An 18,646-nucleotide genomic window follows, 5' to 3' on the forward strand; every position below is an offset into this window, starting at 1 on the left:
ATATTATTTGCCAATTGATGTTGCTCCTCCTTTAAGCTATCGACGCTTCCCTTATCTACAGAGTACTATGTCGTCGATCTTCAGTATCATCAGCACGCTCTCAGTCGCCAGCTTTATTGCTGAGAGTGTCACTAGGAGCGGTTGTATTATGTTGTCCTCGAGCATGTCCGACACTGCGTTCTTCTTTATGTTGATTCCGTAGTTGCTTCCTCCCTTCACGTGTATTGCTCTCAGCTCACTGATTACGCTAAGTGGGTAGAGTCCTGCATTTTCTGCCAGTGTGTACGGTATGATCTCCAGTGCCTCTGCGAACGCCTTCACGCACACTTGTGACACTCCTTCCAGCGTCATTGCCCTGTATCAACATTTATTATCGTTTGCGCGTTTTCACTTTTCCCTCGTTCTCATAGCTACCTAACTTTTCCCTCGTTCTCATGGCTACGTTGCTTACCATTGTGACAGCTTGTTCGACACTTCCATCTCCGGAGCTCCTCCTCCCGGAAGGATTGAGCGTCTCTTCACCAGACACCTCACCACGCACAGTGCGTCGTGCAGTGACCTTTCCGCTTCATCTAACATCAGTGCGTTTGATGCTCTTATCAGCACTGACGCTGTTTTCCTCATGTTAACTCCTGTTATCTTCACTATTCTTGAACTTCCTTCCACTTTTGACTCAACCTATCAATTATCACATACATTGCTATTAATTTCCCATATAATTTTAGTATTTTAAATATCAGCTTGTTATCATAAATAGTTTTACTATTTTTTCTCAGTAGCTTGGTAACTTAATAGACTATTTTAGTTATATTTCGAAATAACTTAACTATTTTTAGTTTTCATTTTAATTCTATTTCATTCTTACCAGCTTTGCCGTTCCCAGTTTATCTGCTGTAAAGTGGTCGATGCTTGCCACTTCTTCGCATCCTATTGTCTTCGTTATAAACTCAATATCTTCTCTCTCTATGTCTTTAATCACCATGATTTTTGCCTTAGCCAGGTAGTCCAGTGACAGGTCCTATTATAATTATTATTTTTTGCGATGTTATTAATTATCACTGTTATTATTAATACTATCATCATCCGTGGTATTACATATTAATAGTAGCACTGTTAGTACTAGTAGCACTAGTAGTACTAGTGCTATTATCAGTACATTATTTTCCACTTACTGTCACTGCGTCTCTCAGTATCGACTTTTGTATCAGCAGTACGTTGCACCCTGTTTGTGCTATCTGCTTTACCATCTTCGCCGTTATTAACCTTTCTTCTCTCATTATTCTGTCTATTGACTGGTAGTCCTTCACTACAATCGTGTTGTCCATGTCCGTCTTCGGCGTCGATAGGCAGAACTGTATCAGTCCTATCTTTGCGTCCGCTATTCTCGTCGGGCCGCTTGCTGTCTTCACTGCCTTCTGCTCGCTGAACACCAGGCCGTCCACCATTTCCGTGTCCTCGATCGTTCCTCCTATGCTCTTGACTATTCTGATGTTCTTCAGGTCCACGTTCTTGGACTCAGGCGACTCCATTACTCCCAGCACGCTATCCACTGCAATTGGCGCCAGCAGTGACGCGTTTTGTGACACAACCTGGAATCCATATTTTGTTTCCAACTCACCTTTGACTGTAGTGATATCCCTGCTATGTCGATCAGCAGGTCTCTGTCTTCCAGTGATATTGGCTTCGATATTGACTCCAGTATCTCCTCCGTCTACACCTTAATTTTTTTGTATACCGGTACCTTATTCACTGCCAGCATCATACTATCAGCGATAGTCTGCGGGTGTATTCCTTGATTCAGCAGATTTTCCACCATTTCCAGCAGTGCTTTGCAAACTACCACCACTGACGTCGTTCCGTCCCCTGCTTCTATGTCTTGTGACTTACTCAGCTCCACCATCTACATTCTATTTACAACTTTATCACTAACCATTTTTGCCGTTGGATGCACCAATGACAACTCTTTCAATATTGTTGCTCCGTCGTTCGTGATTATTACTCCTCCTTTGCCGTCTTGTATCATTTTGTCCATTCCTTTAGGACCCAGGCTGGTTCTAACCAAATCCGCCACCGCTATAAAATGTCATTTTTACTATTACATGTTCATACCTTTTGCAGCTAGTATGTTTTTATTTCTAACATCCGCCGTTTTTTCATTCCTGTTCCAAACAGAACTGTTAGAGGGAGGTGCAGAGACTTTCGATGCCATTACTTTTACACTTACTTACTTAACTAAAGGTTTATTACAAATATTTTACAAAATTGATTTTAAAACAACTATAGTGATTAATTTAAACAGAAATTTAATTAAGTTATTTCTAGGTTATTATTGTATCCTTCTAAAATTTTAAAACAAATATTTAGAATATTTATGAAAACAGAAGTACTTTCCTCAATAATTAAGTTATTGGATGTAAAAATTAACAAAAGAAATTTAAATTGGGGAAGCTTTGGTTGTTTTTAGCGAACTATCCAGCACCACAGTACAAAGACACTTAAGTACATTAGGCATTAAATAGAATAGTATAAATTTGGTAAAAATACATTATTTTAATTATTTTTTAAAAATGACTAACTTATTATAGTTTATTAAAAGGTTATTATTAAACACATTGACCTAAAATATTGTTCACTCTGTGTAGTTATATCTACACTTTTACATGATTTAATTCTCAGATTCCACACAAAAACATTTAAATTATGTTTTTTCTATCATTTTTATACTATATATATATATATTTATATGTATTTTAACATTATACTTATTTTTTTTTTGAGCCAGATTATATTTGTGTAAATTATTTTATATTAGGTGAAAATCACATAATATTTCCAAACATTATAAGTTCCAGTCCAATTGAAACTTTATCTTATAATTAATTAATATTGTGTACAGTTTTAAACCTTGCACTGGCATCATACACTTTCTCACTCATAGCCATTAAATTTATTTATGTTCTTGTAAAATATATTATAATTAACTAGAATTTTTTATATATACTTTGATATGTTAAATGCTAGTGAGTCAACTGGTAGAAGGTCCTCCATTTTTAATCCATGTGGACAACTTGGACTAATCTGCGACGGCAAGGCCTTTTGTTTAAATAACCTGGGAAAAACATCATTTATCACAGTTTCAACATTAAATCAATTTATTGTGTATGATTCACTAAGCTTAAAAGTCTGTTTTATATCACTTCCACTTAAATCTAACGTAAAATCCATCGCAACCAGATACGAAAACGTATTTTTGGTATTAAACGATGAATCCATACACTCGTTTCACAAATATGATCACAGAGAAATATTCCACGAACATAAATCGAATATTATTTCAATTTTTTTCCACGATGATATATTAGTCACCTATAGCAGTTCTGAGTTAATAACGTATACCAAGGAGGAAATAAATGATGGGAATTCTAGCTCTAAATGGAAGCAGGAGAACGTAGTTCCTCTGGGCCCCTCGGAGATTAAAACGGTTCTGCCTCTGAAAGGATTTGGCAATAAGGTTCTGGTTGGATTTTCCGATTCAACACTGATCCTGCTGAACCTGAAATCGTCTAAAGTAGTCCACACATTTAAGTTTGAGGTTGAAAACTCAAAGTGCGACTCCAAAAGGATGGCCGAGGGCATAAGCGTAATGTCGCAATCCTGTAGCGGATCATCAGGAGCGGTGGCAGTGGGCTACAGGTGCGGCTACGTCGGCGTGGTTGACATCAACAAGGACCAGCCCCTCGGAGGATTTAAGCTTAGCGCTAAGCAAGGAGAGCCCACATCAATGCGCTTCGTGTACGACAAGCTTAACACGGCCTCGAAATCGAGTCATTTGTCAGCAGTAGCTGAGTTGATAGTCGTTGGCACGAGTAGCGGAGACCTGATAGTGTTCGACCTTAACAGCTTTAGCATCATCTCCTGCATAGAGTCGGCGCACATGAGCGCTGTAAGCGAAATCATGTACATCGAGACGCATAACAACTTGGTTTCACTAGGTTCGGCGGTGACTAGTTATTGATGTGTAGGGGACAACAGCATGATTGTCTGGAACATGGACTCGGAGAAGTCGTTCCTTCGACTGCTGAAAAGCAGAGTTGGTCTGGTGGGAACTATCAACATGATGAGAGCATACGGTAATTCACAAACTTAATATAATTATTAGACACTGAGCAGCACGACGTCCTGGTTTCAAGTTCGTTCAAGGAGCAGGGGCACCTGGGCAAAATATCGACGATTCAGCAGCAGCAGTCTACGAGCTTTTCAACGAAGGCCTCCAAGGCTCCCCTGAAAGTGATCACTGGGCTGTCGTGCTCGTACCAAAGGCACTACGACTGGCCTAACATCATCACGTGTCACCGTAACGCGCACGACGTGCGCGTCTGGAGCGGGTTCCGGGGAGCTTTAATCGACAAGGTTTTGCGCGTCGACGGGCTGAAGTCGGCCGCAACAGCAGTATGCATGACGAGGTGCGGCAACTACGCAATCGTAGGCTACGCAAACGGGCAGATTCACGTGTTCACGCTCCAGGTAATCAACACACAGTAAATTTCACTCTGTAGAACTGCAACCACGACAGTGAGCTCGTGAGGACTGTGGACGGCCAGGCGTCGCCGGCCCACAGGTCAAGGGTCATTGATATATCGCTCGTAGGGAACTCGAAGTTGCTATCCGTTTCAGATTCAAAACAGGTATTACATAAGCCTTAAATAGCCCTTAGGATCGCTCAGTTCGCGTCTGGGACGTCATGAAGCTGAAAATGGAGTTTGAATATGACCCTGAGTTGCCCCAAGGTTGCTCGGCCTACATGGCAGGATCGGGAGTTAGTTTGTCCCCTAAATTTATTCTCTTAGAACTTTCTGACAGCCCTGGCCTGCACGAATAACCAAATCTACATACTGGACGTTTTTGGGAAGATGGTAATTCGTCAACTAAGTTATCAAGCCGAAGTCACCTCAATGGTTAGTGCATATTCGGATACGTTAATACACGTATAATTGCATACTCATAGATACGATTGTATGAATGCACTTGCAGATGTAGATATATACTTACAGATAAAACACGTAGATATGTGAAATCATTACATGTTATTAGAGCTTTCAAATTAACGACAACTGGTTTATGGCGTCTTTTGGGGACTCGACCATGGTTGTTTACGACATACTGTCGGATTGCTACGTCGACTACGTTAAGTTTTCTGGTACCATACTGGATTTGAAAATGGACCGCACGTCATCGTTTCTGCTGGTTTCAAATGAGAGGGCGCCGGGGATGATAGTACAGTACTCGAATAGGCACTCCTTTGAGCTCTTCCCGAAAACAATACTATACAGAGACATACCGTCAGTGCCGGTACAAATCGACGTCTCCTCGGAGTTGAGCTTGGAGCACGAGGCCACACAGGAAGTGGTTAAGCACGACTTCGAGTCCCAGAAAACGCAAATCGAGGAGGGAATGATCACGCTGTCGGGACTAAGCTCAAACGAGCTGCACAACATTCTATTTTTGGACGAGATTAAGAGAATAAGCAGGCCAGTAGAGCCGGTCAAATCGAAGGACGAGGCGCCGTTTTTCATTCCGACGACCTACAAGGACGGACAACTTGTGTTCGTAGAGCCTGAGCCAGAAAAAATTGAGCACGAGGCCCCCAAACCGTCCATTTTAAAATCATCCTCTGTAACGACGGCATTTGAAGACATAATGAACTCAGACTCTGATGAATCCGATAAGTATAAGGGTACGAGTTTTTTTTACTAATCCTTTGTAGAAATGCTGAGCTACTTGTTAAAACAATCGGCATCTGGAGTCCACTTATCCCTGTCGCTACTTTCGGAGACAAAAATGGTAAGAAATTCGACTACCAATGTGTTTTTAGGACGAGAATTTGGACAAACTCATCGGATTCTTCCTGTATCACGTTGAAAGGAAGACGGACGCGGATGCCTTGCAAGTGTTTTTGCACGTGTTCTTGAGATTCCACGCCGAAAGGATTTCAAAGATTCAGAACGTTAAAACGAAGGAGAAAATCAGGTGCCTGATATCGCATCTTAAGGGCGACTATACCACTTTACAGAGCAGCTTCGATAGGATATCCTGTTATATCAAGCTGTTAACACACTTGCAAACGGACTGACGCAGTGTGTGGTTGAAATCAATCTTTTGTTGTCTGTATCATGTGTATTATAGTTTCACAACATAAAATATGTATTTAAAGTTGTTTTCTATTGTATAATAATAATTAATAGTTTGTATTGAGTAAATGCTGGTTTTTATGTGTTATGTTTTTGGATTCCGTTGTGGTTGTAACATACGGCTTTGGTAAATCAAACATAAATTTTACACACGTTTATCGTATCGTTTAATGTATACTTATTTTGTTACAGCAGCCACTAGCTGCTCTATCATTAAATCAATCAAATGTAGACTTATAAAAGATTCCACAGCAGAATACCTGGTTTGCCTGAAGTCGAACTCAATAGAAGTTTATACCCTGCCTGAAGATTCAGAAGAATCAAACTCGCCATTCGATAGTGGACCTAACCCCTGTTTAATAACCTCTCTTCACTCATACTTTACCTTTCTTACTTGTATCGAATATAGACCTCCTAACCATAATCAATCATATTTGTTGGTTTTAACACAAAATTATACACTAATTCTGCTGAAATTTGACTCAGAAAACTGTAAATTTGTCTCGAAGAACGTGGCCTGTCTGCAAGTAAGTTTACACACACATAAAAACTTTACAATGCTGTAGGAGCCCTTTTCGGGAGTGAGATGCGGGAACGTTATCCTAAAGATTGACGCGGCTTATAACCTGATAGTGTTTTGCGGTCATACTCGAATAATCAAATGTATAGTGCTGAACAAAAGTGACTATTTTAACTTCTCGGACATCATAACGATGAGGACGAACGACTCGTTCTTTTTGGATTTCGAGTTCATGTCAGTTGAATATAAAAGCGAGGACTCTATGAAGGTAAATATTGAGGGCGAGTCGAGAAGTTACTCGAACTCGCTGAGCCAGGAGTTGCAGTTCAAGTCGCCTAACAGAAACAGCTCCATTCACCAGTTGGAGTGTAAACTGCTGGTACTCGGACAAGACGACAGTGACAGTAAGTCTGAACCAGCAAGATGGCTGTACGGAATGCACCTGTCCTTTGAAATTGAGCTTCTGAACGGCCACAAGAGGTTTAACTCGTACAGCAACGTCCCGCTGTTCGGAGACCCAGTGAAGCTGAGCAGCCCATTCAGCAAGTTCGTCCCACTGAGCCTTAACAGCACTAGCAGGAACGACAGCACCTTGATGCTGGGATCAGGCTCGGTGGCGTACACGAGCTTTAAAGCGCCGAAGGAAGTGAGGAGCTTCAAGCTCGACGTCTCAATGACGGAAGTCTCCTGCTACGCGCGTCACAGCACAAATAAGTATCTGTTCGCGGACGACAACGGGAACGTGTACATTATGGATCTGCTGCTGTCGACAAGGAACGAGGGAACGGGGCTGAAGAGAAGAGTGGGACCGAGCGTTGGGGCTAAAAGCGTTCAGGCCACGAAGCGCGAGGGCGAGTTGGTGGTGCGAGACGTGAAAGTCGAAAGAGTGGGAAGCTGCGCAATCCCATCGTCGATAGTTAAGTTGGACGAAGAGAGAATATTCTGCACGAGCAGGCACGGAAACAGTGCCACAATGAGGATAAAGGGCGCGGGCGATAAAAGGAGTAGGATTCAGAGCGGCAGAGTATGGGCGCAGGCGAACGTGGGCCCAGTCACAGACTTCACGTACCTGCAGGAGGAGGAGTCGGACGGATCGATACTGGCTTGTTGCGGCTCGGGGACCTCAGGCTCGTTCTGCAAGATTTATTTTGGGATAGGGTCGGAGGTTCTGTACTCGAAGGAGTTGCGAGGAGTTCATAACCTGTTCGGGCTGCACCTGCAGGGAAGAGAGGAGAGTGAAGGACATCTGGTAATGTGCATCTCATTCTACCGCTTCACGAGGTTCTACCTGGTGAGTCAGGCGGAAGGAGAGGCCAGAGATAAGGGAGGAAAAAGTAACTCCTTGGAGCTGCTGGAAACCAAACTGAGTGAAATAGTAAAGCTGGAGAGGGAGGAGCTAATAACTGATGAAACGACGCTTTTGTTCTCGAGATTTAATGAGGATTGCGTTCTGCAGGTGACACCACTCAACGTGTTGGTGGCGGCGCAGGGCTTTAAAAAGGTGACGAGAGTCTCAGTCTCGGAGTTGGCGAGGGTCGGAGAAGGCCCGGACTTCACAGTAAGCGCATTAGTCTGCGGAAGGCACATACTGCTGCTGCTGGCGAGTAACACCGTGCTGTTGCTGGACCACGAGTTGAAAGTGGTGAACAGAAAAAAGATGGGCACGAGCGTGTCCTCAATATCATACATATCGAAAGGAGACCTGACGAGATCGAGTTTTAGAGCCTCGTCAGTGTTTAAGCAGGCTGAGTGCGAGGGAATACTGGCTGCTACCGGATGGGACAGCGAAATCATGATAATGCCCCTGTTGAGCTTGGAAGTCGTTTACAAGTACAGATGCAGCATTGGCTTCGGGACCTTTGTTAAGTCCCTGAAGTTCGGCATGGTGGGTCCCGAGGTGTACCTGCTGGCGAGCGTTTCGGACGGTAAGCTGTACACGTATAAGTTTAAGGAGACCGCCGAAAGTGGCGACGAGGGCCCGAAGGTTAAAATTGAGCCTGACAACATAGTTGAGTTGAGCGACGGATCATTTAAGTTATTGGACGTGCAGCTGGGCAGAGACGATGAAACCTGCGACCTCAGAACAAGAAAGCTAATAACGACGGGAAGCAAGTGCAGCATCATCCACGCAAGCAACAATAAGATAGAGTACACGAAGGTGAATGTGAGCAATTTATGGGCGTTGGCAACATTGTCAAACAAGTGGTACAGCAACAACAGTAACGGTGGCACCAGTGATAAAATGAAACACAGTAGTGCCAGTACTGGTAAAACGAACCGGAGCGGTAGCGCCAACCAGTACTCAAGCGGAACATTTTTGTCAAACTCAGACGAGGAGACTCTGGTGGTCTATTACACGAACAAAAGCATAGTGGTGGGCACGTTAGACTTTGTGAAGAACTTGAACGTTAAAAGAATAGTAACGGGGGCTAACATGAATAAGATAGCTTACCACTCCGGGTCAAAACTGGCAGTAGTGTCGACGATACCACAATACGTAGTTAACCCGAATGAACTGAGTAATGTTGAAGAAAATGAAAACAGAAATAATGTTAGAGGAGCTGACGAATTACAAGTTGATAAGGTGGATTTAAAGAGGGAACCTGAAGAGGCAAGGCGTGGCGTCAAGGGCGTGGAAGCTACTGTTATGGAGGGGACAAAGAGGACAATCCACGAGGAACCGGAGCAATATCAGAATATAATGGTATGCACGGAAGCAAACGAGCTCCTGGAAAGCACGAATGACGCCTTCATACCGAGCTGCCTGCTATTCGTAGACGTCGAAAGTAGCAAAATCGTCCACAAGCTGGAAGTCCCCGAGGGACACGTAGTCTCAAGTCTCCGCACGTACATCCACGAGCACGTGGAGTACGTGGCCGTGGGAAGCTCGCTGGTATCGGAGCAGAGCGACCTGCCTGCAGAGGGGCACCTGTACCTGGTGGAAATCGACAGAAGCAGGGGCTCTCTGGCGTTCAAGGTGCAGAGGACCTCGGAGCCCTTCGAAGGAGGAGTAGTGGACATCGCAGTCATGGACGAGATGCTGGTCCTGGCAGTGAATGCGACGCTGATGATCGTGAAGCTCGGCGGGGAGCACTCAGTGACCACGCCGCTGAAGGACAAAAATAGACCTAAGTCAGGCAGGGTCGGGGATCAGGGAGGAGGCGCGGCAGGCTCAAGAGGCGGCAAGGCGGAAAAGAAAAATTACAAGCTCGAGTACGTGCAGGGCTGCGCAGAGGAGTGCACGAGGTACCTGGAGCTCATAACGAGCTACGAGTCGAACACGTACATCGTGGCGGTGGACGTCTGCGAGGACAGCGTCTTCCTGGGGGACCTGATGACCTCGGTGAAGCTGCTCAAGTTCAAGGACAAGTGCCTCTACGAGTCCTGCAGGGACTTCAACACGCTCTGGACGTCGTCGCTGGCGGCAGTCGACGCCTCGACGTGCCTGGTCGCCGACGACTCGGGGAACTTCAGCGTGTTCGCCAAGTCGAAGACGCCGGTCAACGACCACAAGGCAATAAAGTTTGACACGCTTGGGCTCTTTCACCACGGGGAGACGGTGAACAGAATAGTAAAGCGACGAAGGGCTGTTGTTGACGCCGGAAGGCACCTTAAAATCGCAAGTAAACTAGGTTAGTGATGGCGTTATATGTAGATAGTGCCTCTGTGCTTTCCAAGCACCCTATTTAATCGCTTAACCTCTTAATTATTGCCAGTTACCATAACGAGTTACCCGCTCAATTATTCTAGTTAGTACCAACCACTCACTGATTCAAGCCTAAATAATTAATACTAATCCCTACCTTAGGTCAAAAACGACACGCCTGCGAAAGGCTGTTTTGTTGTCAGGGCGCTCCCGCAGGCCATGAGCGCTTTAAGATGAGGGAGCGCTCCAGCCTCTTCGACGCAACGTTCACGTGCTGCACGAGCTCCGGGAGCTTCCTGCAGCTGTGTGTCTTCAGCGACGTCAAGCTGTTCCTCAGGCTCTCGCTGCTCGAGCAGACGCTGCAGCTGTTCCACAGCCACACGGGCGTGAACCTCAACAAGAACTACCGCAACTTCGAGAACCTGCACACGACGGTTCCGCCCCGCGGGTTCGTCGACGGCGACCTCGTCGAGCGCTTTCTCAGGCTCCCGCAGGCCGCGAAGCTCCGCGTGTTTGAGTCCTTCAGAAAGAACGCGCAGGAGCTGGACCTGGACTGCAGCACGCTCGACCAGCTCGTCGCAACAGTCGAGAACGTAACCAACAGCAGGCTGATGTAGTGGCAACTGTGTGGGCCACACCTGTGGCATCGGCCATACCGGTTGAAGCTTCAATCGACGCTTGACGCATCGTCAAAATCATCGCAAATTAGCTTATATTCATGCACACACGTACTCATTAACGTGCTAACACGTGTACACTAACATATTCACACACATATACATACGTACTCATTAACGTGCTAACACACATGTATATACACGTACACAAAGATATACACATATGTATTGTATTAGGTTGACACGCTCAATCATTTACCCTTTCAATGATTTCACATGGTGCACCATCTATTTTACATCTTATAATTGGCCTTGGGCCTATTAAACTCGAGTACTGGAACACGCCCAGTTACGCTGCTGCTACTCCTTTACGTTGCAGATCGGGCACGCGTCAGGCGCGCAGCGCTGGTGGAACGAATGCGAGCACCAGTACACTATGATCGGGTCGCGCTGAAACGAGTCCGCGTCCCTCGCTATCGTCTGGATGATCGGCGGGCACGGCCCCAGGCTCTGCGTCTGCCCGAAGGGCTTCAGCGCCCTGCCCCTCTTCGTGACGAACGTGCTCAGGCGGTCGTTGTAGATGTTGCTGATCATCGGCGGCGGCTCCGCTGGCGCGCTCGCCCGCTCGCCCTGGATGGGCACGCTGCTCAGCACGCCTATCTGCTCCTCGAAGGGCGACATCTTGCCCTCCTCGGCGTGCGCCCCCTTCGTCTTCCGCGCGTGCTTCTCCGGCTTCAGCATCAGCTCCGCGTCCGCGTGGATGTTGTAGATGAGGTTTTTGCTGCAGACTGGGCATATCAGGTTCCTGTTTATGTTCGCGTTCCTGTTGATCGTGCTGATGACCACTCCTCTGCTGTTGAAGACCTGGCTCTGCCTGAACTCCTTGTTCATGATGATCTTCGATATCGTCGATGCGCTGTTAACGATGTACGTCTGCAGCTGGAAGTCCGAGAGCAGGTTGTTGAGTGGGCTTTTGAAGATGCTCAGACGCGCCTTGTACTTGATGACCTCCGTGAGCGCGTTGGGGAACTTGACGTACTTCAGAATGCCGTTGTTGAAGATTTCCGCCACCGTCGCGCTGAATGCGTCGGCACTTACACCCTTGGCACTGCTGGTCTCACATGTTATACTCTTATGGTCGGTATACTCACATGTTATACTCTTATGGTCGGTATACTCACATGTTATACTCTTATGGTCGGTATACTCACCACTACGATTAGCGGCGGCCAATTTGTTGGATTTAATGCCAAAGCTGCCGGCGCTATCCCTCGACCCGCACACTGCCTTTTCGCCTACTTGCGAGTTCAGGCGCTCCACTGAGAGCTGCAGCATTGTGAACCACATCTTCTCTATGATCTCGTAGGATATCTGATTGTGGTAGTCCTGGCAAATGCTGTGGGCTGTCGCGATCAGAGTCGAGCGCGTCGCCGCGTCCCCGATGTTCCTCTCGAAGGAGACGAGCAGCAGCTGCACCGCCTCCTCGACGTTCCCCGCCCTCAGCAGCAGGTATATCACCGCGTCCTCGATTCCGTTTTTTCTGCAGACGCTGAGGCAGTAGGTTATGTTCAGGCTCTTCTGGCGGCGCAGGAAGTTCGCCACGTTCGCCTTGTCGTGGACGCTCAGCAGGTTCAGGTACCTGTTGAAGTACGAGTTCGGCAGCTGCAGCATGTTGCCCGTGTTCGACTTCGACTTCAGCAGCGCGTCGAGCACCAGTATCTGCAGGTCCGGGAGCTTCTTCAGCGTGTTCAGCATCGTTTCCGGCGACATTTCCAGCGTCGCGTCCAGCGTCCTGATCACCTCCATCAGCGAGAAGAGCTGTATCAGCAGGTTCGTCACTTTGCTCAGGTCCAGCTTTATCAGCTTCTGCAGGTTCTTCAGTATTGCTCTCACGAAGCTCCTTCTGATCTTTGCGTCCGTCAGCAGCAGGTGATCTATTTTTTCGGGGGCGCCCCTGTTGCTCTTGCTGATGTACTCGATGCACCTCTCCAGGTACTCGAACACGCTCTCCTCTCTCTCAAACGACTCGTACTCTCCTATGATAACCTCAAAGTCTCCCGTTACGTGGTGCAGGAAGAACTTCAGACTCCCACTCGTCAGACTCATTAGGTTACTGCACATTCTCGCCAGCTGTCCAAACTGCTTATTTTCTCCCAGATCCGAGGCGCACTTTATCTTCGTACTTATTGCCAGCACGTAGTTTTCCACGTATACTCTTATTGCCTTTTCCACTGCCTGTTCGTTCAGTGCCATTATCGGCTCCTGGTCGAACTCCTCGTCTCTCCTGCAGAATACGCTGCTGAAGTATCCGTCGTTAAAGTAGCCCTCCTGGTGTATCAGCTCCTTGGAGGCCTCCCACTCAGCCTGTACCGTCGCTTTACTCTGACCTTCGTACTCCTTCTCCTTCAAGAGCGTGTACATCGCCACTTCTGCTGTGTTCAGGTTTATGCTCAGTTCTTCTGGTCCCGAGGCCACTCTCAGGAAGAGGAACGCCGCCATGTTCTTCATCACTCTGGTGCTTCTACTGTCAAGCTCCTCCTCCAACTTATATATTGCTGAGACCACCACGTTCATCACGAAGTTAAACGTTGACGCTTTACTTCCTATCAAGCTCGCGTGCACTGCGAACTTGTCTGTGCACTCTGTGAACAGGTTAAGTATGCACACGAATAGCAGTCTTGGCGATATTGTCAGCAGCTTATACACTGGCGTCATCTCCACGTCCCTAAAGTCGTGTGGGAACTTCTTCGACCCTCCGGGCTCCTGCTCCTCCTCCTCCTTCGCCTCTTCCTGCCACTCTACCTCCCTCGTGTACAGCTCCTTCGCCTCGATTGGGAACGAGGGCTTGAAGCTCCCCGTTGCGCACAGGTACCTGATCAGGTTACAGTAGCTGCTCACGTCTATGTTGTCCGTCAGGCCGCAGTTTTCAAAGGTCATGAACGACTCCAACGTCAGGAAGAGCACTCTGACTGCGAACAGCCTTTCCGATATGCTCATTGGCAGAATTGCCTCCTTTTCACTAACCTTGCCAGCACTGATCTTTTCCTCAACTCTCCTCTTTCTTTGTATCTCTTTTGCGTCTATGTCCAGACTCCCCTTTTGTTCATTTGCTTTATGTGCTTCGTCTTTCCGATGTTCCTCCTGAGCATACCCTGAGTCCTGTGGTTTCTGTGGTTTCTGTGGTTCCTCTTCAACGCAATCACCTTCATCAGACCATATCCCCTTTGCCTCCTCTTCGCCTTCAACGCATTCCCCCTTTACATTCAAATTTCTAGCCTCGTTTTCATCTACGCTCTCATCACTCTCCTTTTCTGTGCCAACACTCGCCAAATCTTCCTGTATTTTCATGCACTTGGTGCATATGTGCGACAGCATTATGTCCAGGACGTTCGAGTAGTCGTCCAGCACCACTGAGTTGCAGTAGACTAGGCAGTGCCAGCAGTAGTGCCTGCTGATCCTGCTCAGCGCCTTGCTCGTCTGCGTGATGACGTTGTTTCTGAAGCAGTAGAGCTGTATTTTACACAGGTTGTTGCACATGATGTGGTACACCAGCACTCTCGGGTCAAACTGGAAGCTCCTCAGCAGGTACTCTGAAGTCCCTACGTTCGTGTTTTCTGCGAATTCCTCTATGTATCTGCACACTCTCTCCTTTTCGTTGCTCCTCGTACCAGGCCTAGTTTCTCCATTGTCACTCCCTTCCGACTCATTATTGTTCACTGCCTTGATGCTCAGCGCACTCGTGCTCACTGCCTGGTCTATGTACAGTATCTCGTCCTCCGCCTGCCACTGCTCCTGCAGGCAGTGCCTGTGCATGTCGTCCAACACCAGCTCGTACGTGTTGCATATGCTTTCTATGATTTGCGAGTTCAGGAACTCGAGGCTGATCCTTCCGTGGTGCAGGTTCATCAGGATGTGCTTAACGAAGACGTGCTCCAGGTTAATCGTTGCGAAGCATCTGAAGATCAGGTCATTCAGCGGCTCGTACATTCTCGCGGAGACGCAGCTGTCTATCATTGCGCAGCAGAGCGTGTTTACCTGCTCGTACACGTCGCTCTTGACCTTGCTGTTCCACGGGTCCTCGCGCGGCGCCTCCGAGTCCAGGTTCAGCAGGTTCGTCGATATGCTCGCAGTCTCGCTCACGAACTTCGAGAGCTTGATGATGTGCGCCGAGGACTGGTGCAGGATGTACAGCACCAGCTGGCTCAGGTTATTTTTGAATGCCTTGAAGTCGTACAGTCCCGGCACCCACTCCTCGGACAGCGCCTGGATGATCGCAAGTCCTTCGCAGAACAGCTTTGATGCTGAGAGCTCTCCGATAACCTTGATCCACGAGTTCATTTCCACTCCCACCATTCCGTTCGGCACCAGGATAAGTATCGTGAAGTTTTTCAGCTCGAATGAAGACGCGTGCTTCTTCCCCTGGAACATGTCCGAGACCAGGTTCGAGAACTTTTTGTAGCCCTTCGCCATCATCTTCACTGTCTTCGGACTCACTGCTATCGTCGGCAGCAGACTCGTCTGTATCAGCCACACTGGGTCAAACACTTCTATTCCCAGCTCCATTTTACTGCTGAACTCCGTCAGGTCCAGGCTCCTCACCACGTCGTAGTACATTGGCGAGCTCGTCAGGTTAACCTGTACTATATGCAACACGTTAAGCCCGTCCACTATTGCCAGAATCAGCCTCGTCACTATTCTTATTGCTCTTATTGTGTGTTTGAACTGCATCGTTCCCAGACTCGCCACGTTCATGCTCAGAGAGCCCTTCACTGTCTGCAGGTTACACTGGATGAACCTTATTTGATTTCCCATCGATATCAGCAGCACTGGCTTTATGTTTTTCTTTCCGCTGTTAAATATCATCCACGTCACGCTCGGCACCTGACCGATCCCAATCTCAGGCGCTGGCGTCCTTCCTGTCTTCTCCAGACTTACGTTTATCAGTATTGACAGTCTTGGCCTCGTTGAGAAGATCAGGCAGCTCTTCAGCGTCAGTATTGCGCAGATCCCTCCTGCGTCTCCTCCCGTTATGAACTTCGCTTGTGGGTTTGACGACATGCATACTATGTCCACTATCTGATCATTTTCAAGCCTCTCGTTAAGCGACTGCAGGTAATTTACGTTAAGGTTGTGCGAGAGGACGTTTTTCGAGTACGTCAGTATTGCTATCGACCTCAGGTTCGAGCATATGATCTCTTCGTACGACTCTGAGAACGTGAACTTGCAGTTCAACACTGAGTCGTTGAACACATCTGTTGAGCATATTGTTTGTGAGTTCGTCTTCTTAATTCCGCTGAACGCTGAGGACACTGCGTCCGCCATCAGTCCGAACGTTCTCGTGTCTCCGCTTCTCGCCTCCGGTCCTTCTGCTTTCCCTCCTGCGTGGCTCTTCGACCCTCGTGCGACTTTAAAGTTTTGCAGCAGCTTCACTGTTCCGTCGTTGTATCCCACTGTTATCCATCCTGTGTTCGGCAGAACGTCCAGCGACGTCACTGACAGTCCCTTTTCGCTGTCGATTTCGTACCAGTTCATCGAGTCGATTGTCGTGTCCAATGCTTCGTACTCGTTGTACGAGCAGAACTTTCTCTCGAAGTTATATGTTGCGAACTCAGATATATACACTGATCCGCACATTGTTCCGAACAGCACCAGGTCTGTGCTCGTGCATATACACGTCGGCGTCAGCAGGTTCGTCGCCGCCTTCGTCATTCTATTGATCGACGCGTCGTCGATTGCGTAGAACCTATCGCTTCATTTAACTTTCCTTTCTTACCTGTCGTCAAATATCTTCAGCAGCTCCAGACTTCCTGATAACTTATGTCTACATCTTATCGTCATCTTATTCGACTGCGCGTCCTCCAGCAGTGTGTTCGACGGCAGTCCCAGGGTCTTCAAATACTTTTTCGAGATGTACGGCGTCAAATCTTCCTTCGACTCTCTTTCGTCAATCGTGTGCCCTCCATTCTCCTTTTCTGCTATCTTCTTCAATCTTCCTCTCTTTTTCCTCAACTTTTCTATTAGGTGTAACTTGTGCTTATTTTCCCATTCCGACAACTGCATATTCACGCAATGCTTAACGTAGCCGAATAACTCTCCGCAATCTTTCGTTGCTTCTTCTATCAGCTGTTTCGTATCCTCTTCGCACTGGCAATTATCTCTATTCTCCTCTACACTTCCATTTTGTATATTATTGGCTTCTGTTGCGATATTTATTGACTCGGATAAGTCAAACTCATTGTCAAATTTCGATGTAATTTTATTATCCAGTACTCTAAAGCCATTTATTTACTTTACTAACTTACTCCGGAGAAATCGATGTTATTTCACTTTCCAATGGCAGTTCCGAAATAAATCCATTAATTACATTTTCTTTATTACATATATTTGTGGAATCCTCTTGATTATTCTCATTTTTATCGGCAGTTAGTGTGTTATCTGTCGCTGAAGAGTCCTCAAATTCGTGCGATTCCGATTCATTCGGCAAATTATCACGTATAAGATAGTTATATATTTCACTATAATCCACATCTTTAATAACTGTTTCTTTATTTTTATTTTGTTTGGTTTGCGTATTCAAATTTGGATCAACATAATCATCTGATTGATCAATATATTGAAGTATTTCTTCCAAATTCATTTAAAAAATTGATTAAAATATACAACACATTATGAAACAATATGATATGAGTGATCGGAAACTTATGATACAGTTTTCAAAAACACTGAAACAATTAAAAATTTATTTACACGTTTAGTTTAAATGAAGAATATAAATAATCACAAATTTATATAGCAAGTTAATAATACAAATATTTTAGGGTCATTAAAGACTTTGTTAACAAATGTGTAATGTTTTAGTGCCATACTTCAAGCCATTACTAACCACCCAATAAAGAAGAATTTTTATTTTATTTAAAACAGCTGACTTAGACAAATTGGAGTAAATATATGTATATAAAAGCGTATATAAGAATTTTATAATGAAATATTGAAATACATATAAGGATTACGGAGATAACATTTTTTACTTAAAGCACTGAAATTAAGAGTCTTTAGACCGGTTTATCATGATATTTTTATTTTCTATTTTATTTTGTTTCATTAAACCTCGGAAATTTAAGGATGTTTATCGGAATTATAATATTTTTAAATAGAGGGTATCTGGTAGTACACAAAAGACAATTTTATTAATTCCACTTTCCTTCCTAATCTTTTGTATATTTTTTGAATCATTAACTAATAAGTAATTTTATGGTGTTGAAAAATATTAATTTTTACACTATTAACATAAGGAAGGTTGACACCATTTTCTAGTGTAACACACCAGTACCGTTACATTTCATTTATTTATTATTTTAACTCATTTTAATTACAAGTCAAGAGTGTTGATTATTAATAGTTTTTAATTTTGTTATTTCGAAAAATGACGATATATGATTATCTACATAAGTACATACTTCACACATTCCGTATATATTCTGATACGCGTACAGAGAGTACTTCGTTTGTTATTTTAGGCATTTCGAACATAATCTATTTATAAGATCATTTACTGTTCATACTTCTATATTTTTTATAGATGAATTACCGAAGTCTTTTGTGATCTTTTATAGCCATAAAATATTGATAATTTATAACATCTTTTCATATCTTTCTAGAAAAAATTTGGTAAAAT

At 45.5% G+C, this 18,646-nt stretch overlaps 4 protein-coding genes across 4 annotated transcripts; 2 read left to right on the plus strand and 2 right to left on the minus strand.

Annotated features, from left to right (window-relative positions):
• Positions 1 to 51: 51 nt before the first annotated feature.
• TOT_010000224 (T-complex protein 1 delta subunit) lies at positions 52 to 2,209 on the minus strand (the record flags this gene model as incomplete). The annotated part of the gene is made up of 8 exons (XM_009690763.1): positions 52 to 355; positions 452 to 678; positions 866 to 1,018; positions 1,173 to 1,589; positions 1,619 to 1,711; positions 1,742 to 1,900; positions 1,931 to 2,073; positions 2,110 to 2,209. 8 exons carry the CDS (start codon positions 2,207 to 2,209, stop codon positions 52 to 54), a joined length of 1,596 nt encoding a protein of 531 aa, XP_009689058.1.
• Positions 2,210 to 3,007: 798 nt separating this feature from the next.
• On the plus strand, positions 3,008 to 6,130 carry TOT_010000225 (uncharacterized protein; the record flags this gene model as incomplete). Its single annotated transcript, XM_009690764.1, has 9 exons — positions 3,008 to 3,992; positions 4,023 to 4,130; positions 4,160 to 4,524; positions 4,557 to 4,685; positions 4,715 to 4,816; positions 4,848 to 4,955; positions 5,092 to 5,734; positions 5,765 to 5,841; positions 5,873 to 6,130. The coding sequence occupies 9 exons, from the start codon at positions 3,008 to 3,010 to the stop codon at positions 6,128 to 6,130; spliced, it is 2,775 nt and encodes a 924-aa protein (XP_009689059.1).
• A 228-nt stretch (positions 6,131 to 6,358) lies between these two features.
• TOT_010000226 (uncharacterized protein) lies at positions 6,359 to 10,971 on the plus strand (the record flags this gene model as incomplete). Its single annotated transcript, XM_009690765.1, has 4 exons — positions 6,359 to 6,715; positions 6,755 to 9,331; positions 9,362 to 10,340; positions 10,517 to 10,971. The coding sequence occupies 4 exons, from the start codon at positions 6,359 to 6,361 to the stop codon at positions 10,969 to 10,971; spliced, it is 4,368 nt and encodes a 1,455-aa protein (XP_009689060.1).
• A 247-nt stretch (positions 10,972 to 11,218) lies between these two features.
• On the minus strand, positions 11,219 to 17,608 carry TOT_010000227 (uncharacterized protein; the record flags this gene model as incomplete). The annotated part of the gene is made up of 4 exons (XM_009690766.1): positions 11,219 to 11,305; positions 11,344 to 16,714; positions 16,745 to 17,242; positions 17,274 to 17,608. The coding sequence occupies 4 exons, from the start codon at positions 17,606 to 17,608 to the stop codon at positions 11,219 to 11,221; spliced, it is 6,291 nt and encodes a 2,096-aa protein (XP_009689061.1).
• Positions 17,609 to 18,646: the final 1,038 nt, after the last annotated feature.

The sequence above is a fragment of the Theileria orientalis genome, chromosome 1, assembly GCF_000740895.1.
Source record: "Theileria orientalis strain Shintoku DNA, chromosome 1, complete genome".
Classification (NCBI taxonomy): domain Eukaryota; phylum Apicomplexa; class Aconoidasida; order Piroplasmida; family Theileriidae; genus Theileria; species Theileria orientalis.